An 18556-nucleotide genomic window follows, 5' to 3' on the forward strand; every position below is an offset into this window, starting at 1 on the left:
TGAAGTTATGTGGCTTTAGCAGAAATATTATAAAGGACTAAGTAAAAATAGACTGTTAATGGATGAAAGGAGGAAAGGTAAAGTTGCATTATATTAAGATAAATTATAGGATAAAAATTGGGAAGGATGAAAAGGATTTGCTGAAATAGCTAACCGAACTAGAATACAAAAAAGGGAGGTGTGAGGAGGTCAAGGAAACAAGCAAATGAAAGATAAGTTATGGGAAGGTTTGTTGTGGTTTTTTTTTAAATTGTTTCTATTTTTCTATTTTTTTATAATTATTATTTTCTTTTTTCTATTCTCTTTTTTTCTTATTGTGACGTGTTGTTAAGTTTGTGTTTAACTTGCTGTTTTTTCTTTTTCTTTTTGTAACCTTTAAAACTTTAATAAATATTATTTTTTAAAAAAGAAAGAAATGGGGGGAACCCAAGGAAGCAGAATGTTGCAAGGCTCAGGACTTTCCCCACTCAGCACAAACTAAGGAATTTGCTCCCACAACCAATGACGCCATGATGGCTTCCAGCTTGGCTGACCTTAAAGAGAATTTAGGCAGATTTGTGGAGGAGAAGGCGGGAGATGACCACTAGGCATGATGGCTATGCTCTACCTCCAGTAGGGTGGGGGAGCGGGCTATGGACACCCACGCCTTCCTGTCCCACTGGGCAGGACCCTTCTTCGGTACTAAAGAGGATCTCATGTCACGGCAATCTGTTTTTCGAGGGAGGCTTCCATCTAAGAGCCCTTGATGGAGTATCCCCACCCCCCATCATAAAATTGCTTCCCTAGTGTGGCAATCAGGATGCCCCTCAGCGGACCATGAGTGGGGCCTTGCTTGCCACTCTTTCTCTCTTTTAATCACAGCCAAGGACACAGAATCACAGATTCACAGAACTGTGGAGTTGGAAGGGACCCAATGGGTCATCTAGTCCAACCCCCTCGGCTTTGTCCCCCTTGACAATTCCCCGCACCAAAGAGCAGGTGGGATATTCAGTCTGGAGCAGGAAAAAGGACCTAGAGGCCTCTGCTGCTGCTCTACAGCCCATTTCCAGGATCTGGGTCCCCGATTCAGCAGGATAGTATCAGGCTGGCCCAGGTGGGCTAAGCGGAGTTTGCTTCCTCTGTCCCGCCCTCCCAGCCTCAAAACATCCGGGGCTTCCTTCCCACCCCCTTGGCGCCCCTCTTTTTCTTCCTTGCACTGTTTGTGGTTCTAACAAAGGAGCTCCTGAGCTTGGCGGGCGGGGTTTAGAGCCACAGGGGCGCACCAGAAGTTGCCTTGGGCAGTCAGATCAATGGCCAGTGGCGTAGCATGGGTTGTCAGCACCCGGGGCAAGGCAAGTAATTTGCACCCCGTAAACCATGGATTTGCGCCCCCTAAACCCGTGGATTTGCGCCCCCTAACCCTATCCCCCAGATGTTGCGCCCGGTGCACCCCCCACGCTAGCCACTGTCAATGGCCCACCTAGCCACATACAGCCCACACTGACTGGCAGCCAAAGCTCTGTCAGAGTTGCAGGTAGGGATCTCATGTTGGGGACAAAACGGGGGCCTTTTGCACCGCTCCTCCCCTGAAAATAAAGGAAGAACGACGAGTGGGGCAGATACGTGGAAGACTTTAATTTCCACGAGGCAACTCGGATATTCACGACCCCGCGTCCCAGTCACGCGGTTTGCGCGCCGGGGAGGGGAGGCGGGTGCAGCGGTGTGTGTGGTCCCGCTCCGGAATCGCCCCCGGGGATCGCCTCTTGCAAACCGCGGAGGGCAACGCTGGCAGGGGCGGCCGAAGGCGCCGCAGCCGTCGAGGGAGGCTTTGCAAGGCGACTGACGCGCTCGGCGGCTCCCGCGCCAATAAAAGCTCCTTTTCAAACTTTAGACGCCGGAGGCTTCCACGCCCGTCGGAGCTCTAGTCAACTCTCGGGGGACCCCCGGGCACGTCCAGTCCGGGAGAGGCTGACCTGCCAGCCGTTAGCTCGGCTGCTCCCGATCCCTTCTTACCAGGGAGGAGGGAGGAGGCCCACCTCACGGAGGGCGCTGGACGGGATTGAGGCCAGTCCTCTCGAGGAGACTCGGACAGGAACTTGGAAAAGGTCGCCGGAGCCAAATTTGTACCCTGGCGAACCCCAGCGGACGACCCTCCCTCGGATACTCAGCTGCCAACTTTTCTTGGCCGCACTCCCGTGCCTTTAACAACAGCCCGACGGAGCCCGATTCACTCCGTCAAGCAGCGCTTCCTATCCCCCGGAGTCCCGACAGCCATCCCGGCATCTGTGTTCGTGCGTGCAGTTCCAGCTCGACATGTGGCACAGGAGCCGCGCCGGGAAAAAGTTGGCAACCCTGCTTAATCTGGTTGGTTAGACGCCGAGACTGGCGCTCTTGGCCTCGCCCTTCCCTGGCTGTGAGGAACAACAAGGCAGAGACTGCCGGGGGGTGCCTTACGGAGCTCACCCCCCAAAAGAGCAGCTCAGCGCTCGGCCCGGCCTGGGCGACGCTTCCCAAGCCGCCTACCGCTCGACGGTCGCCAAAATTAGTCTAATTACGCAGTAGATGCAACGAAAGGAAGGAGAGATTCCTAGCTAGCTTGGGGGGGGAAGGGGGCTCAGGCCGGACTGGCTTATTTGCCCCCCCGCTCTGTCTTCGAGAGGTCTACGACAGACAAAAACCCAACAGGTGTACCCCCAACTGCCTCCGCAGAAAGTCGCCACTTACCAGGCCGGGCGAGCGAGGCTGCTGCTTGCGGGGACTGCGCGGGCAGCGCCGAGCACCCGACGCCGAAGGCTGCCGCTCCGAGGGCGCGCGCGTTGTGTGCCTGGGAGCCTCCGCCCGCCGCCGCCGGGGAAGCAGCCAGCCAGCGAGCGGAGCGTCGTGACGAAGCACCAGCGGGCCGCGCCCGGCTGGAGGAGGAGGCCTGCGGGGAGAGACGGGGGCCGCCAGGGGCCGGGCTGCCTCTGGGCCGGAGGATCAGGCCCTGCACTTGCCTCGCCTAGCTGGGGAGGCTCTAGAGCTGCCAGCCCGCGCTGGGTTTGGACCCCCGCCTCAGCCCCGCACATACCGCCCCTGTCTTTGACGGGCGCCCAACAGGTGCAGCGTTGCACCTGTTTCGGAGGTTGACGCCCTCCAGGCCATGACTTATCTGCCTCCACCGCATCTCCACGAGCTGGCAGTCATTGTGACACCTTCCCCACCCCGAGCCCAAAGGTGCTTCAATCCCCCCCCCCCAGAAGAGGGGCTTGGAGCCCCCGCCTTCGAGGCCAGCCCTGCCCGCGCACTCCTGCGCTCCCTCGCCCAGGTAGATTGAATGAAGCTCCCCCTGCCCTCCCCCTACTCCATGCAACTGCTTTCGCAGCTACACGCAGCTCGCGCTCTGCCCCTTCCCCGGGCTGTTGCCTCTGCAGGGTCTCTCTTCATCCCCGAGGGGCTTCTCCATCCTACAAAGACCACCAGGCCAGGTGGAGGGCGGGCAGCTAGGGGACGGGACGGACCATGGAAGACCCCCATTTAAAAGGCCCGAGGCGGGGGAGGGGACTTCAGTCCAAGCTGGACAGACCCTCCCGGAAAGGGCTTCTCCGAGCGCCCCTACGAGGAAGCAGCCGGCGACCCAGCCGGGATGGATTCCATTTCCATAGCCCTATTCCACGCGACTCCAGTCCTGGGGGGGTCCCATGCAACCCCCCCCCCCGCGCAAAGCAGCAGGGCCGGCGGGCAGCCTCGGCTTCCCCTGGACGTGGAGCTGCTCCTGCCGGGAGCTCCGGGTACCGGGAGCCAAAGGCCAGGGCGCGCCCTAGCGCCTCGCCCCGGTGTCAGGCGTTTGGATGCCCTTGGCCGGGGCGGTGGCGCAGCCTCGCCCTGCCAGGCAGCAATTGGCGTCCTCTGGAGCCGGGCAGAGCTCGGGCCCAGCCGGCCGCCCCACCTGCGCCGCGCCTGGCCCGCCGGCCTCTGCCCGCCCTTGGAGCCGTTCGCCTACCTTCAGAGGCGCGACGCGGGCCCGGCGGCGGGCGGGGCGCTGGTCCTTCCCGGCGGCGGCGGCGGCGCCATCCTCGTTGCTGCTGCTGCTGCCTCCCGCATCTCTCGCCTGGCGCTGCGCGTTGCCAGCGCGACCGCCCGGCCGCCTCCCGCAGCAACCCGCGTGGGGAGGAGGAGCAGCCGCTGCTGCCGCTGCGCAAGGCGGGGGAAGAGGCGAGCGAGCGAGCGGCAGCCCCCTCCTCTCGCCGGGCAGACGTCCTGGGGGGCCGCGGGGGCCGGCCGGACAGCGCCCAGCCTCCACCAAAGGCGCCTCCCCAGCGGGACCATCCCTGGAGCCCGGCCCCGGCCCCGGCGCCTGCGTGCGCGCCCGGCACCTTGGAGCTGGGTGATGGCAGCTCGGGGCGCCCGGATCCCGGGCAGGATCGGAGCTGGCGATCTGCCATAACGCAGAGGGGAGAGGAGGGTCTGCCTGGAGGCACACCTGACCCCCGCCAAGCCCAGCCCCGTCTCGTCCTTCTCCATGCCCCTTTCGGATGGTCTTTAGACCGGGGAGGGCGCACGTTCCGTGAGCGGAAGGATTAACTCGCCATTGAGCTCGACTGGCCTGCCCCCCAGCCAGGACGAGGGAAAGGGGGCGGTGGAAGCGTCTCCCTCCTTTTGCTCGGGGGCTTCTTGGCATCCCCGGCAGGGCGCGCCGCCGGGGCAGCTCCGGCGCACCCGCAGCCACCCGCCCCGAGGACGTTGCTTGCTGTTGGAGCCGCCCTGCGTGGCAAGATGGACGGGCCTGGCCCGTGGGGGGGCGGGCAGGCTGATCGCACCCCCCACTGGGAGCAAGCCCTCCCCTGGAAGAGTCGGGGGGCAGCGCAGGGGGGTCGCCAGCGCCTGCTGATCCGAAGGAGGCTGGCCGGCGCCTCTCCGGGGAATTTCGCGTCCTTTGAATTAGCCTGATTGTCTCCGTGCAGCTCGGAGTTTCAGCCTCAAGCCCCTCGATGTTTTGGGGTGGTTTGACCCCCACGTTGCCTCATGGGGCTCATTAGCGTACCGTTATAAGGCGACGGGAGGTTCTGGCAGAAGCGGTGGGCCGCTTTCATCCCTGGCCAAGATGCCCCCCCCCCCCGCATCCCCTCCTTGCAAAGAGCCTGCTGCGTAAACGGGCACAACGCAGCAGCAGCAGCAGCCGTCATCAGCAGGCAGCGGGCAGAACTGCAGTGCTCAGGGGCCCTCTGGGGCCTACAGATGGTAGGGCAGCCAATGACTTTTATTTCAGGTGCATCTTCATCATCACAAATACTACTACAATATTTGCATGCTGCCACCGTTTTCTCCAAGGAACTCATGACAGAAGATACGATAAAGGCATGTGCAGTACAGAGGTAGCAAGTCTCCCCCTTTCGCTGTCATGTTAGATAGAAACTGCAGGTATTCAGGATCAAGACACATCAAAGAAATGTTTTAGTTAAACGTGTTTTAAACTTTGTATGAGAAATCAGGTTAGCAAAAACGAAACTTCACGGCGCCATCTGGTGTCACAGTGTTAGAAGGAATTTTAATGTTTTAATGTTGTACTGTATTTTAATCTTGTTTTTAAGTTGTATTCATTCAACTTGTTTTTATTATTGGTTGTTAGCCGCCCTGAGCCCGGCTTTGGCTGGGGAGGGTGGGGTATAAATAAAATTTATTATTATAATTATTATTATTATTATTAACAACGCATGTAAAGCGCTTTTTCTTTGCCAATGTAGCTGAACTTTTGGAACTCACTGACACAAGACGGGATGGTGGCTAGCGGCTTAGATGGCTATCAAAGGGGACTGGACGAATGCGAGGAGGAGGAGGAGGCTACCAAAGGCAACCAGTCAGGATGTCTATATGGAACCTCCAGCATCAGAGGCAGTCTACCACTGAATATCACCAGCTAGAGAACAGAAGCTGCAGAAGACTTCTCCCCTGCTGCTGAGCTTCCGGGAGGCATCCAACTGCCCCCTGTTCTCAACTATACCTCCAGGTGTAGCAAGAAAAGGGAGGTGGCCCACAACTTGAAGCTCTTGCCTGCATAGCAGAAGGCTTGTGGCCCGTTGCTCTGGGGTTGGAGGGGCTGCCGCAGCAGCATCTCTGTACCTCGCCCTCTAAGTGTTGTTGTTGTTGTTTAGTCATTTAGTCATGTCCTACTCTTCGTGACCCCCTGGACCAGAGCACGCCAGGCACTCCTGTCTTCCACTGCCTCCCGCAGTTTGGTCAAACTCAGTTTAGTCGCTTCGAGAACACTGTCCAACCATCTTGTCCTCTGCCATCCCCTTCTTTCCCAACATCAGGGTCTTTTCCAGGGGGTCTTCTCTTCTCATGAGGTGGCCAAAGTATTGGAGCCTCAGCTTCAGGATCTGTCCTTCCAGTGAGCACTCAGGGGCTGATTTCCTTCAGAATGGAGAGGTTTGATCTTCTTGCAGTCTATGGGACTCTCAAGAGTCTCCTCCAGCACCATAATTCAAAAGCATCAATTCTTCGGCGATCAGCCTTCTTTATGGTCCAGCTCTCACTTCCATACATCACTACTGGGAAAACCAGAGCTTTAATTAGACAGACCTTTGTTGGCAAGGTGATGTCTCTGCTTTTTAAGATGCTGTCTAGGTTTGTCCCTCCAACTGTTACTGGTGCACAATTCCCTTCAGGCCCAGCCAACAAGGGCGGGTCTCTCTCAAGTGACTTGCAGGGTCAGGAGGCCACCCAATTCTGTCCCAGCAGAAGAGCTCTGTAGCCACAAAACTCACACTCTGCACTTGCCATAAATCAGTGGTTCCCAAACTACCCCCATGGACCGCATGAAAACTGCTCAGGGTCTTAGCACCACTGTGCAAGATGTGGTGTGCTTTTTAATTTTTGCTTTTAATTTTATTTCTTATCGTTTGAATACTTTAGAATACCGGTTGTAATACAGGAAAAATACAATATAAGGAGCACGCTGCTTGCAAGAGAAAGAGCTGGCTGCCCGGGAGTTGTGCTGCCTGTTGCACAGAGCGAAGAATCATAGAACTGCAAGCTAGGAGGAATCCCAAGGGCCATCTAGTCCACCCCGTGAAATGCAGGAACCCTTCCCAGAGAACAGAGCGCAGATGTTGAATAAAACTGGACAAAAGCAGCCATTGAAATGCCATTGGAAACGAGAGACGGATAAGAGGAGATATGGTACAAAAAGTGAATAAGGAGTGGGCTATCTTTAAGGAATACATCAAAAATTATGTGGAAAAAGCAGAACTTCTGACAGATACTGAGTGAATCCAGAAAATGATTAGATTGAGAGTAAAGATAAAAGAAGAGATTAAAGAAATAATGAAATGTGTTTAAGCTAGTTGGAAAAATAAAGTAGCGTGACAAGAACGGCTGGAAGTCAAGTCACTTGGTGGGTGTCCGTATGGGGTAGGGGTGTAGGTACGTTGATATGTATAGTATACGTAGGTAAAGGTAAGGGGACCCTTGACCATTAAGTCCAGTTGCAGATGACTGGGGTTGCGGCGCTCATCTCGCTTTGCAGGCCGAGGGGGGCCCGTGTTTGTCTGCAGACAGCTTCCGGGTCATGTGGCCAGCATGACAAAGCCGCTTCTGGCGAACCAGAGCAGCGCACAGAAATACCGTTTACCTTCCCGCCAGAGTGGTACCTATTGATCTACTTGCACTTTGACGTGCTTTCGAACTGCAAGGTTGGCAGTGAGCAACGGGAGCTCACCCTGTCGCGGGGATCGGCAAGTCCTAGGCTCTGTGGTTTAACCCACAGCGCCACCCACGTCCCTCAGTTTCCATAAAGGTAAAGGTAAAGGTACCCCTGCCAGTACGGGCCAGTCGTGTCCGACTCTAGGGTTGTGCGCCCATCTCACTTAAGAGGCCGGGGGCCAGCGCTGTCCGCAGACACTTCCGGGTCACGTGGCCAGCGTGACGAAGCTACTCTGGCGAGGCGGCACCAGTGCAGCGCACGGAAACGCCGTTTACCTTCCCGCTATAAAGCGGTACCTATTTATCTACTTGCACTTTGATGTGCTTTCGAACTGCTAGGTGGGCAGGAGCTGGGACCGAAAGACGGGAGCTCACCCCGCCGTGGGGATTCGAACCGCCGACCATACGATCGGCAAGCCCTAGGCACTGAGGTTTTTCCCACAGCGCCACCCGTGTCCCTTTCCCCCGCCCTGTCCATTTTCCCCCCCGGTTTCCACAGACAGGTTCAAAAGAGCCAGGTGCAAAGATGGAACAATAATTTGTTTGGGTATCAAAGAGATCTTAGCGAACACCTTGTTCCAACATTCAGTTATGTACAGTATAGGTAGGTATTATATAATGTGGGATGTTTTATGTTATGAAAATCAGTGTGTTGTGTACGTGTATTGTGTAAATGTATATGTATGTGTTTTGTATGTTAATAATAATAATAAAAGGTTCCTTCCAGTAGCACCTTAAAGACCAACTAAGTTAGTTCTTGGTATGAGCTTTCGTGTGCATGCACACTTGTGTATCTGAAGAAGTGTGCATGCACACGAAAGCTCATACCAAGAACTAACTTAGTTGGTCTTTAAGGTGCTACTGGAAGGAATTTTTTTTTTGTTTCGAATAAAAAAAGGAAACGAGAGACGGAGGGGTGAGCCCATCTTCGGCCACGAATCCAGAGATGCGTCTGGACCGCCTGAAGGTGGGGGGGGGGCGCCCTTGAAACAAAAGGCGAGGGATTCCTCAGGATCCCGCAAACCCCGCTCGCCCCTCTCCTCGCCCTGGCCGCTCTCAGTTCTCTGCCCCGCTCAGCCGCCAGGAGCCAAGCCCCGCCCCGCGTCCAGGGCCCCGCCCCTTCCCCCGGCGCCTAGCCCCGCCCCGCGACCAAGATGGCGGCGCCCGCAGGAGGCGGCCTGGCCGCGCTGGTGAGCGTGCGGAAGAGGGGAAGGGGCGGCCGGGTTGCCATGGCGGCGGCGACGTCGCCCCCCCACCCCCGTCCCGCATCCTCACCGGCTCTCCTTCTCTCTCTCTCCCACCTTGCAGGGCGCCCACGAAGCCGCCGCCGCAGCCGCTGCCCTCTCGCTGCCGGCCGAGGCCTACGGGAACGACGTGAGCCAGGGGCCGGGTGGGGAGCGGGGGGCGGGCCGGACCCTCGCGGGGACACGGGGAGCAGCCTGGGACCTCCTCTCTTTCTCTCTCTCTCTCTTTGCAGCCCACCGTGGAGATGATCTGGGCCATGAAGGCCCACCAGCACGCCGAGGTCTACTTCAACGTGAGTCCTATGGGCGGGGGGGGGGGCAATGGGGGGGGGCTCCCCGCCGGGGGGGGACCCTCTGCCTTGCTAGGCCACAGGAGGAGGGGGGGAGCCGGCCCTGCCTTTGGAGGTGACAACGAACCCGACACCGCATCGCCCCTCAATCTGGTCGCCCCCGCCCAGTATTAATTCGTCTTACAGTGGTATCTCTGATTACATACTTAATTCATTCATTCAGGGGGTCCATTCTTAACCTGAAACTGTTCTTAACCTGAAGCACCACTTTAGCCTCCCGCTGCCGCCGCGCGATTTCTGTTCTCATCCTGAAGCAAATTTCTTAACCCGAGTACTATTTCTGGGTTAGCAGAGTCTGTATGATGGAGGGCACAAGGAGAAGGGGACGACAGAGGACGAGATGGTTGGACAGTGTTCTCAAAGCTACCAGCATGAGTTTGACCAAACTGCGGGAGACAGGAGTGCCTGGCGTGCTCTGGTCTATGGGGTCACAAAGATGCGGACACGACTAAACAACAACAAAGAGTCTGTAATCTGAAGCGTCTGTAACCCGAAGTACCACTGTATTTGTTAACCACCATTTGCCCTAAGGTCCCAGGGTGGATTCAAACACAATACAGTGGTACCACAAGTTACAGACGCTTCAGGTTACAGACTCCGCTAACCCAGAAATATTATCTCTGGTTAAGAACTTTGCTTCAGGATGAGAACAGAAATTGCGCAGCGGAAGGCCCCATTAGCTAAAGTGGCGCTTCAGGTTAAGAACAGTTTCAGGTTAAGAATGGACCTCCGGAACGAATTAAGTACAGTGGTGCCCCGCAAGACGAATGCCTCGCAAGACGAAAAACCCACAAGACAAAAGGGTTTTCTGTTTTTCGATGCGCTTTGCAAGACGAATTTCCCTATGGGCTTGCTTCGCAAGATGAAAACGTCTTGCGAGTCTTGCGATTTTTTTCGCTCCCCCCCCTTTTCTAAGCCGCTAATAGCCTTTTAGCCGCTAAGCCTTTAATAGCCGCTAAACCGCTAAGTGGGTTGCTTCGCAAGACGAAAAAACCGCTAGACGAAGAGACTCGCGGAATGGATTATTTTCGTCTTGCGAGGCACCACTGTACTTTACCTGAGGTACCACTGTATAAAAGCAACTTCCAAGTATAAAAACAAGGTGAGTCCAAAGAAACATAAGCAAGTGTCAGAAGAGAAGGCAAAGAGGTGCATCCTCCAAGCCCTGGAGGATGACATGGAGGCTCCCAGGTGGAGGAATGGAAGGAGCAGGAGAGTGGCAAAAATGTCCCATTTGCTTTCCTAGAGCAGGTTTTAGGCATTTGGGGGCGGGGTGCAGCTGTGCTTCTGCCTACACAGTGCCTGTGTGTGCTCAAGCACACTTATTTATTGCATTTATAACCACCCTTTTTTTCTTCCAAGAAACTCAAAAGTGGTGCTCATGGTTCTTCCCCCCCCCCTTTGTTTAAGCCCCACGTAAGTTAGATTGAGAGGCAGTGATTGCCCACCCCCAAGCTTTCCCAGTGAGTTTCATGGCTAGCAGGGATTTGAACCCTGGTCTCCCAGGTCCCAGTCCTGCGGCAAAGCACACTTTGCTTGGCTCCTTTAATTCAGTGTACACACTTGAGGGCATTCCCCACATCCAGGCAGTTGATATTTGTATGACAGCGGTGCTCTCCAGGTAGTTCAGGAGCAGGTGTTTCTGCTGGCTTTTCAGCTAGCATTGGGTAATATCTTCAGCAGTGACTGGTTCATTGTATAAATTGAGGGCTAGTTTTTGGCTGGCCTTGGGATCCCAGCCACTAATCTGATCACCAGTTTCCCTCCCATTGGGTTAGATAGAATCCAGTTGCAAAATATCTCCTCTCTTCTCTGAGGGCTTAATTGATGCTCAGCAAAGGAGCTCAGAGTTTCATGGCTGAGGAACTGTTATATAAGCTTCCTCTGGCCACAGAAACATGTGCAGCATGTAGGTGGGGCATCCTCCGCATTGTGGTCAAGAGCTCCCATTTCCGCAGGAAAGGGAGTATATATTTTTTTTTCTGGTTTAGCCTTCATGCTCTGGACACCTTGGGCATAAAGCTGCCAGCCACCCCAAGAGGGCATTGGGAGCAATACAGGACAACCCTTTCCTAGCCCCACAGCTTCTGCATTTTATGACTCTGGTGTCAGTTAGTTGGCAGGATTGGCCACATATTTGTCACAGCCGCTTGGACTCTGAGGTCTTGTCATGAAGTCTTTTCCTACCATGTTTTGTAGGTGCTTTGACTGAGTCCTACACCACAAAACTGGTGTGCAGAAGGCTTGCTTCAGTCACTTGACGGCCTGGATGAAAGAGTGGTGGTAGCAATCCTGTTTTCTGTTCTTCCCACTTAACCTTGCCTACTTTCCCCATGCGTAGCTCATTTCTTCAGTTGATCCCAAATTCCTGAAACTTACCAAAGCTGACGACCAGATCTACACTGAATTCAGGAAGGACTTTAACCATCTTAAGATTGATGTGCTCAACCCGGAGGATCTCAAATCTGAACCTGCTAAAGAGGTTTGTGCTGGGCGTGAGGCTTGAGGCTGATTGCTCTTGAGACTCTTGCGGGGCACGAAATAACCGAATGCTCTTCCTCCACAGAAATGGCGTCCATTCTGCTTGCAGTTTGACGGAGTAGTTGAGGACTTTAATTATGGCACACTTCTACGTCTGGATTGCAGTAAAGGTTACACAGAAGAGAACACAGTATTTGGTAAGGTAACTTTTTTCTGCTTTCAGTTGTGCTTCCTCTGGCCAGGTCATAGTCATATAGCTGTGGAGTTGGAAGGGATCCTATGAGCCATTTGGTCCAACCTCCTGCATGAGGCTGATGCCTAGAATGGCTTTGCTGGTCAGTCCAAGAGCATCCTTGATTAAGGAAAATACGGTCCCTCCCACTGCACATGCACCCTCCCTCCCAGTCCTTTGTTCCACACTTCCTTTGTGGGGAAGTGTGGTGTATTAGTTGGAAACTGGAGTGAGATCCCTAAGTGTTATGCCCCTCCTAAACGACTGTGACGTGGCAGCTAAAAAAGCCAATGCAATTCTGGGCTGCATCAATAGGAGTATAGCATCTAGATCAAGGGAAGTAATAGTGCCACTGTATTCTGCTCTGGTCAGACCTCACCTGGAGTACTGTGTCCAGTTCGGGGCACCACAGTTCAAGAAGGACACTGACAAACTGGAACGTGTCCAGAGGAGGGCAACCAAAATGGTCAAAGGCCTGGAAACAATGCCTTATGAGGAACGGCTAAGGGAGCTGGGCATGTTTAGCCTGGAGAAGAGGAGGTTAAGGGGTGATATGATATCCATGTTCAAATATATAAAAGGATGCCACATAGAGGAGGGAGAAAGGTTGTTTTCTGCTGCTCCAGAGAAGCGGACACGGAGCAATGGTTCCAAACTACAAGAAAGAAGATTCCACCTAAACATTAGGAAGAACTTCCTGACAGTAAGAGCTGTTCGACAGTGGAATTTGCTGCCAAGGAGTGTGGTGGAGTCTCCTTCTTTGGAGGTCTCTAAGCAGAGGCTTGACAACCATATGTCAGGAGTGCTCTGATGGTGTTTCCTGCTTGGCAGGGGGTTGGACTCGATGGCCCTTGTGGTCTCTTCCAGCTCTATGATTCTATGATTCTAAACAAAGTTCTCTTCCTAGCAACCAGGATCCAATTCTTCGCCATTGAAATAGCCCGTAACCGAGAAGGCTACAACAGTGTGGTCTACAGCAGTGCCAAGAAAGGCAGCTCAACCGCAGAAGAGGTTAGCTCCGGGTGAGACGTTCTGCTCTCAGAAAGGGCAACACGTTCAGAATGGACAGGGATCATGGCTTTGCACCAGCATCAACTCTAGTAGCCGAGCTGCAGACTGTTCCTGTTTCAATGCAGAGGTGTAAGAGCCACAGCTGCTGCTGGAATGTTGTTAAAGGTGCCAAAATGATCTGAATAATGGATTAACAGTGACGCATTTGTGGGCTCAGCCAAAGCAACAGACTCTGATAACGTCAAGAGTCCAAATACTATGGAAACGAACTCAACATTAAAAGCTTAAATGAAAATCAGCAGCAGGTGAGTCCTAATTGGTCCCTGGTTTTTGTACCCTCTCTCACTGATTTGCAGAATACAACAAACTTAAAAGCTGTGGGATGATCACAGGTAATCAACACAAACGACCATGTTAAATATGGTTACCAAGCTAAAAGTCACACACTCAAAGCTGCCCTGTATCCTGAGAGGGATATTCACCCACACTATGTAGGATACCGTCATGTTTCCCAAAAAGCAAATTGGCACCAATGATCTCAAAAAAATCTTGTAGGGTGCTGGTATGCTGTTCTATGCTTCGTCTAGAACAGAGGTTGGCAACCTGTGGCCCATAGGCCAGAAGCAGCCCGTGGGGGTAGTTTATATGGCCCCCGAGCCGCCCCCGAACTGAGCTGCCTGCTCAGTGAGTCCCCACACGCTGCGCTAAACTCGCGAAGCAGGGACTCACTTCCGCAGCTACGGAAATTGCGTCTGCACAGACGCGATCCGGCCCACAGAGCAATCTCCACGGGAGTGAACCAGCCCAGGCGAGGTAAACCTTGCCGCCCCCGGTCTAGAATGAGTGTGCCTGTCATGTACCTGAGGCACCCACCTTTGCATGTGCCTGAGCAGAAAAAGAAAAAGAAAAAAAAGAAAAAAAGAAAAAGGCTTCCTCAATGTGGGTATTGACAGTTGAGGCTTAAAAGCAGCATTGTAAATAAACTGGAATAGCAGCTTTTGTATTGTGTATCTGCTCTAGCCCTGAATGTGAAGGGTTGGCTGTGGAGATAAAAATGGGTTCAGGGGAGAGCCACAAATCAGGTTTACTACAGTATTCCTCTAGCAGCTCCTCTAACTTATCAGAGTATCGAAATCTGCAGCATAAAAAAGGAGTTTGGAGAAGCAGTCCAGTGTCGTCCCGCCCCTGCAACAAGCCTGTACCGTACAATTGCATCTTATGTGGGGGTTTGGTTCCACGGGTTCTGTGTATATGCAGAAATGTGTGCACTCAAGCCCTTTGAAGCCACCCCTGCACAAGCATCCCAGGGCTTCCAGAACTCACACACACATTAGAGAGCTTTGCTTCCCAAGATATCCAGAGAGCTCAAAAGCTTTTTGCACTGGGTTTTCACAGCGCAAAAAGAACTTTTAAGCGCTCTGCTTCACTTGCACCTGAAGTTACAGGATTTCAATCGACGGCCTTCGACTGCCTGTCGTTGAAATTGCACAGATTGAATGCATGTAAGATGCAACCGTGCTGTGTTTGCAAATGCTGCACGTGAGATCCTTTTAACCTGGCTACTTTCAGAGATGGTTATGGTACAGTCACCTCTCCTCCCGTCCCCTCCTCTCGCTCCTCCGCTATATTTTTCCAGCAGGGATGAGGAAGCAAGCAGGTGCTAAGAGGGTTGCCTACTGCTGGCAAGAAGTTACACTCTTATTCCCAGGCACCCGCCTGTTGGCTCGTGGTCATTGCACACCATCGTCACTTAACGTCACACAAGAGTAACACTCTGGCCTGGTTCCACACAGCTCAGTAGAAACCACTGAAGTTTATTTGCAGCCACAATGCTTACACTGTATGCAGCAAACACCCTTACAAGTCATCCAGCAATCTGCTCACGCAAAAAGGACCCAACACACAGTCGCCAGAGGAGAAAGAACGAAAAAGAATAAAAACCGAGGAGGTGCTATCTGGGAAGAGAAACCAGGGCAGGTTAGGGCTGGGCTTGGGTGGGCACAGAACTAGCAGCGAGAAGAATGGGGAAGTACAATGCAAACAGGTCATTTCCCCCCATTATTTTCTCTTAAGTAAATTTAAATATTGAAAAACATTGATGTTGGTGCAGCATTTGTTTTGGAGGGGGGGGGGCAATAATGGACTTTTCTCAAGGGGAATTGTTACATGTCATGCTGAGCTTGCCTTGGTAACAAGCCTGTGCCCACTCCCCACAGTCCCTACTGTAGACAGGCAGCAGAGATGACCTCAGGAAGCCCATGACCAGGCTCTACAAGGCAAGGCAGTTCACCGAGGCTGCCTTTTGGGGATGAGAGAAACTAGCTCAGGCCTTGAAGCAGATTCTCTATGCATTTTCCAGCAGCTGAGAGACAAGGAGGTTCACACACAGAGGGAAAAAGCCTGGTGCAATGTTCTGGGGAGGCGAGGCGAGGCATGGACAGAGCAGCTCAGGCTTCCTTGGGCTGGCCAGCTGGGACCAGGCGGGAAGAGAGCTGTGTCAGTTTGATGGGGCAGAAGGGATGGACACTCACGGAACAGCATGGAGCATGGCATGGCTTTGAGTTCCTAACAAGAAGGGGTGGGGAGGAGAGAAGGAAGATTGGGGTAGGATGGTGCAAGTTAAAAGGGATGTATAAGAAAAATATACATTTGGAATTTTACACTTCTTGTGCCTCTCTCTCTACACTGGTTACTAAATATAACTCTGCACTTTCACACCCCCTTGCCCAGGAACACGGCAGGCGGCCAGGAGACACAGCTTCCTCACTCACATACAACCCTCACTTCAGCATTGGTGCACTAAACTCTGTAAAAATTTCAGTCACACTTTTTTTTTTTTAAACTTGAGTCAATATAAACCTTGTTCAAAATGTTATGAAAAAATGTACATGTTTATACAAGGCAGGCTGCGGCAGGACGCTGGGGTTCCTCTCCAACATTCACCCAGGGAAATACGCTGGTCTCCCCCTTGCTCCGCCCCCCCCAAGGAAACGAGCCCCCTCTGCCCTGGTGAACTTTTTTTTTTAAACACCCCTTCCTCCTGCAGCCTAGCCCCAGGGACCAGCAGGGATCAGAAATGCCCTTTTGTCTTTCCATCGGAAAAGTTAACCTCCCCGGCCCGGGCCAGAGAGAGGTTCCTCGCGAGATGTCAGCTCATCATGTCGTTGCTGTTTACCCCATAGGCGGAGTTCTTCATAGAGTCATTTACTTCCCGCCGGAATGCAGACAGGTTCTGTGTAAACCTGCCAAGGAGGCAAGCCAAAGCTGGGTTAGAAAGCGGGCAAAAATCCACCCTCACAAGATGTTAGTCAACCTATTAAATACAGGCAGCAATCATTTTAGGCATGTCCAATGGACATGCGATCGCCAACGTGTGGGCCTTGGAAGAAGGCAGAATGGGGCGAGGTGCACTTAAACGTGCTCTGCCGACACGCATGGGGACCGGGAGAGGAACCCCCACACGAGACATTCACCATCTGTACTGACAACTGAACTCTCAGAATCACTTGGAAGGCTGCTCAGTGAAGTGTAAGGACAGTTCTCGATTTTGCTGCAGGGATGTGAATTGGTAACTTCATTTAAGGCACTTTAAGAAAAGCAAATGAAAATAAAGTGTATAGCCCTTTCTTGAGGCACGGCAAGTGGGCGTTTGGTAAAGACTTGCAGGGGTCATCATTTGTGTCCTGGTTTCTTGCCAGGTTCTTTAAACCCTGACTCTCTTCCCATTAAGTTCTACCCCTCTCTGATCTTTCCCTTAAATTTGCTTTAACATCTCCATTCTCTGAAAATCTCTGTTTTGAACAATAATTCTGTAATAATCAGCTGGAAAGCTAGGCTGATAGCAGCTGTGTGCACATATTCCCTGAAGCTGGGCCAACTGGTACCTGCAAAATATTCTTGGAATGGGTTTCCACAGCCACCCTAGGCAGGCTGTCCCATCCCTGAACTGCTCTTCAAGTTGGGAAGACATTCCTAATGGTTGGGGTGGAATGGCCAAAGCCAAGTCCGCTCCCTTACTTTTGTTCAAGAACCGTTTCCGCACCAATTTCCTTTCTGACATCCAAAAGCTGCTGACATTTCCTATTTTCCACTCCCACCTCCCTAAAATAATCTATTTAGGACAGTTAAGCATGCTTGCTTTTAGCCTGCAGAACAGGCTTTGCAAAGTATTATATTCTGCTCAGGGCCTTGCTAATTAGGAAATGTCAGAACAAAAAAAAATTCCTTCCAGTAGCACCTTAAAGACCAACTAAGTCAGTTCTTGGTATGAGCTTTCGTGTGCATGCACACTTCTTCAGATACACTACTGGAAGGAATTTTTTTTTTGTTTTGACTATGGCAGACCAACACGGCTACCTATCTGTAACTAGGAAATGTCAGGACGACTTAATGAGAAGGGCACATGGGGGCAGAGGGGAAGACTGTTTTAAATACTTGCAAGTACAGGGTACTTGCTTCTGCCTTCAAATAAGAGTTACTGTGAACATTCCCCATTCCTAATATCCGCCCCGTGTCTGAGTCACTAGTGTTGTCCAGCAAATTCCAAGCAGCTCTTAAGGAGCTCATGACCTCATATGTTTTCCAGAGGAGCAACGTTACAGAGAGAAGCTCTGGAGGCAAAGAGTCTCCCCTGATGCCCGCAATGGCTCCTGGAGGGCCCTGAGTTGCTGGCAGCCTCAGGGGAGATTTCTATCCCCAGCTGTTATGCAGTCTGCTCTCTGCAGCAGAGGAGAGATACTGACCTATCGCGATTCTTGGTGAGCAAATTACGCTCTATGCCTTCCATTAGATTTTCAAAGCAGAGGTGCATAGCTTGCTGCTTCTCTGGAGGCTGGCTGTTCACTATACTGTTCCGTAGGTCTGAGAAATACTGGAAGGGGGAGAAAAGAGGGGATGCTGGTTAAGTTATCCAAGGGACTGTGCTGACAGGAGTCAGCATCTCCTGAGCACTCCTTTTAAAGAGTCCCAGTCGTTGAACAACTCTCTAAGAAGTGCCTTACCTTTTCATTGAGCAGTATCAAACCAAGCAGAGGCCGAGACATGGACCACTGATTCCTGCAGTCCTCAAAGATGATGATATTCAACACTGTCGATAGCATCTAGAAGGAATGAGCAAAATCAAGCTAGCTGTTACACTCTTCAGAGATCGCAGGAATTTTTTTTTTTTAATGTATGACTGAATGGAACCATTTAAAGGGGGAAGGGTCTGCTGCAGCAATGGTTCCAAACTACAAGAAAGAAGATTCCACCTAAACATTAGGAGGAACTTCCTGACAGTGAGAGCTGTTCGACAGTGGAATTTGCTGCCAAGGAGTGTGGTGGAGTCTCCTTCTTTGGAGGTCTTTAAGCAGAGGCTTGACAACCATATGTCAGGAGTGCTCTGGTGGTGTTTCCTGCTTGGCAGGGGGTTGGACTCGATGGCCCTTGTGGTCTCTTCCAACTCTATGATTCTATGATCTCTGCTTGTAGGCAGTCAAGGAAACTTAACTCTGACTGATGGTAACGTGCATCTCTAAGCACACCAGAAGACAGTCTGTTCAGTGTGACCTGGATGAGCATGACAGGTAATGATGGGCATC

At 52.7% G+C, this 18556-nt stretch overlaps 3 protein-coding genes across 8 annotated transcripts in view; 1 reads left to right on the forward strand and 2 right to left on the reverse strand.

Annotated features, from left to right (window-relative positions):
* The window catches only part of DMTN (dematin actin binding protein), a 68125-nt gene extending 63153 nt beyond the window's left edge, over positions 1 to 4972 (reverse strand). For 2 of the 6 annotated variants that reach the window (XR_014567599.1, XM_083753374.1), the window contains exon 1: positions 3959 to 4121. The gene's annotated coding sequence lies outside the window, so the exon portion shown is untranslated. Of the gene's footprint in view, positions 1 to 2703; positions 2821 to 3958 lie in introns of those variants that run through there. The other 4 variants (XR_014567600.1, XR_014567601.1, XM_083753372.1 and 1 more) reach the window with 4 other exon arrangements.
* A 3801-nt stretch (positions 4973 to 8773) lies between these two features.
* PBDC1 (polysaccharide biosynthesis domain containing 1) lies at positions 8774 to 13275 on the forward strand. Its single transcript, XM_083753470.1, has 6 exons — positions 8774 to 8849; positions 8968 to 9033; positions 9137 to 9196; positions 11595 to 11735; positions 11820 to 11931; positions 12874 to 13275. The coding sequence occupies exons 1-6, from the start codon at positions 8814 to 8816 to the stop codon at positions 12990 to 12992; spliced, it is 534 nt and encodes a 177-aa protein (XP_083609596.1). The 5' UTR covers positions 8774 to 8813; the 3' UTR covers positions 12993 to 13275.
* Positions 13276 to 14760: 1485 nt separating this feature from the next.
* The window catches only part of XPO7 (exportin 7), a 58502-nt gene continuing 54706 nt past the window's right edge, over positions 14761 to 18556 (reverse strand). The window contains exons 26-28 of the mRNA XM_083753191.1: positions 17978 to 18076; positions 17720 to 17847; positions 14761 to 16219 (exon numbers count right to left, since the gene is read on the reverse strand). Coding sequence (XP_083609317.1) covers positions 16126 to 16219; positions 17720 to 17847; positions 17978 to 18076 — 321 coding nt within the window. The 3' untranslated portion in view covers positions 14761 to 16125. The remainder of the gene's footprint in view (positions 16220 to 17719; positions 17848 to 17977; positions 18077 to 18556) is intronic.

Source organism: Podarcis gaigeae (genome assembly GCF_964106915.1).
Source record: "Podarcis gaigeae genome assembly, chromosome: 8".
In the NCBI taxonomy this organism is placed as follows: Eukaryota; Metazoa; Chordata; class Lepidosauria; order Squamata; family Lacertidae; genus Podarcis; species Podarcis gaigeae.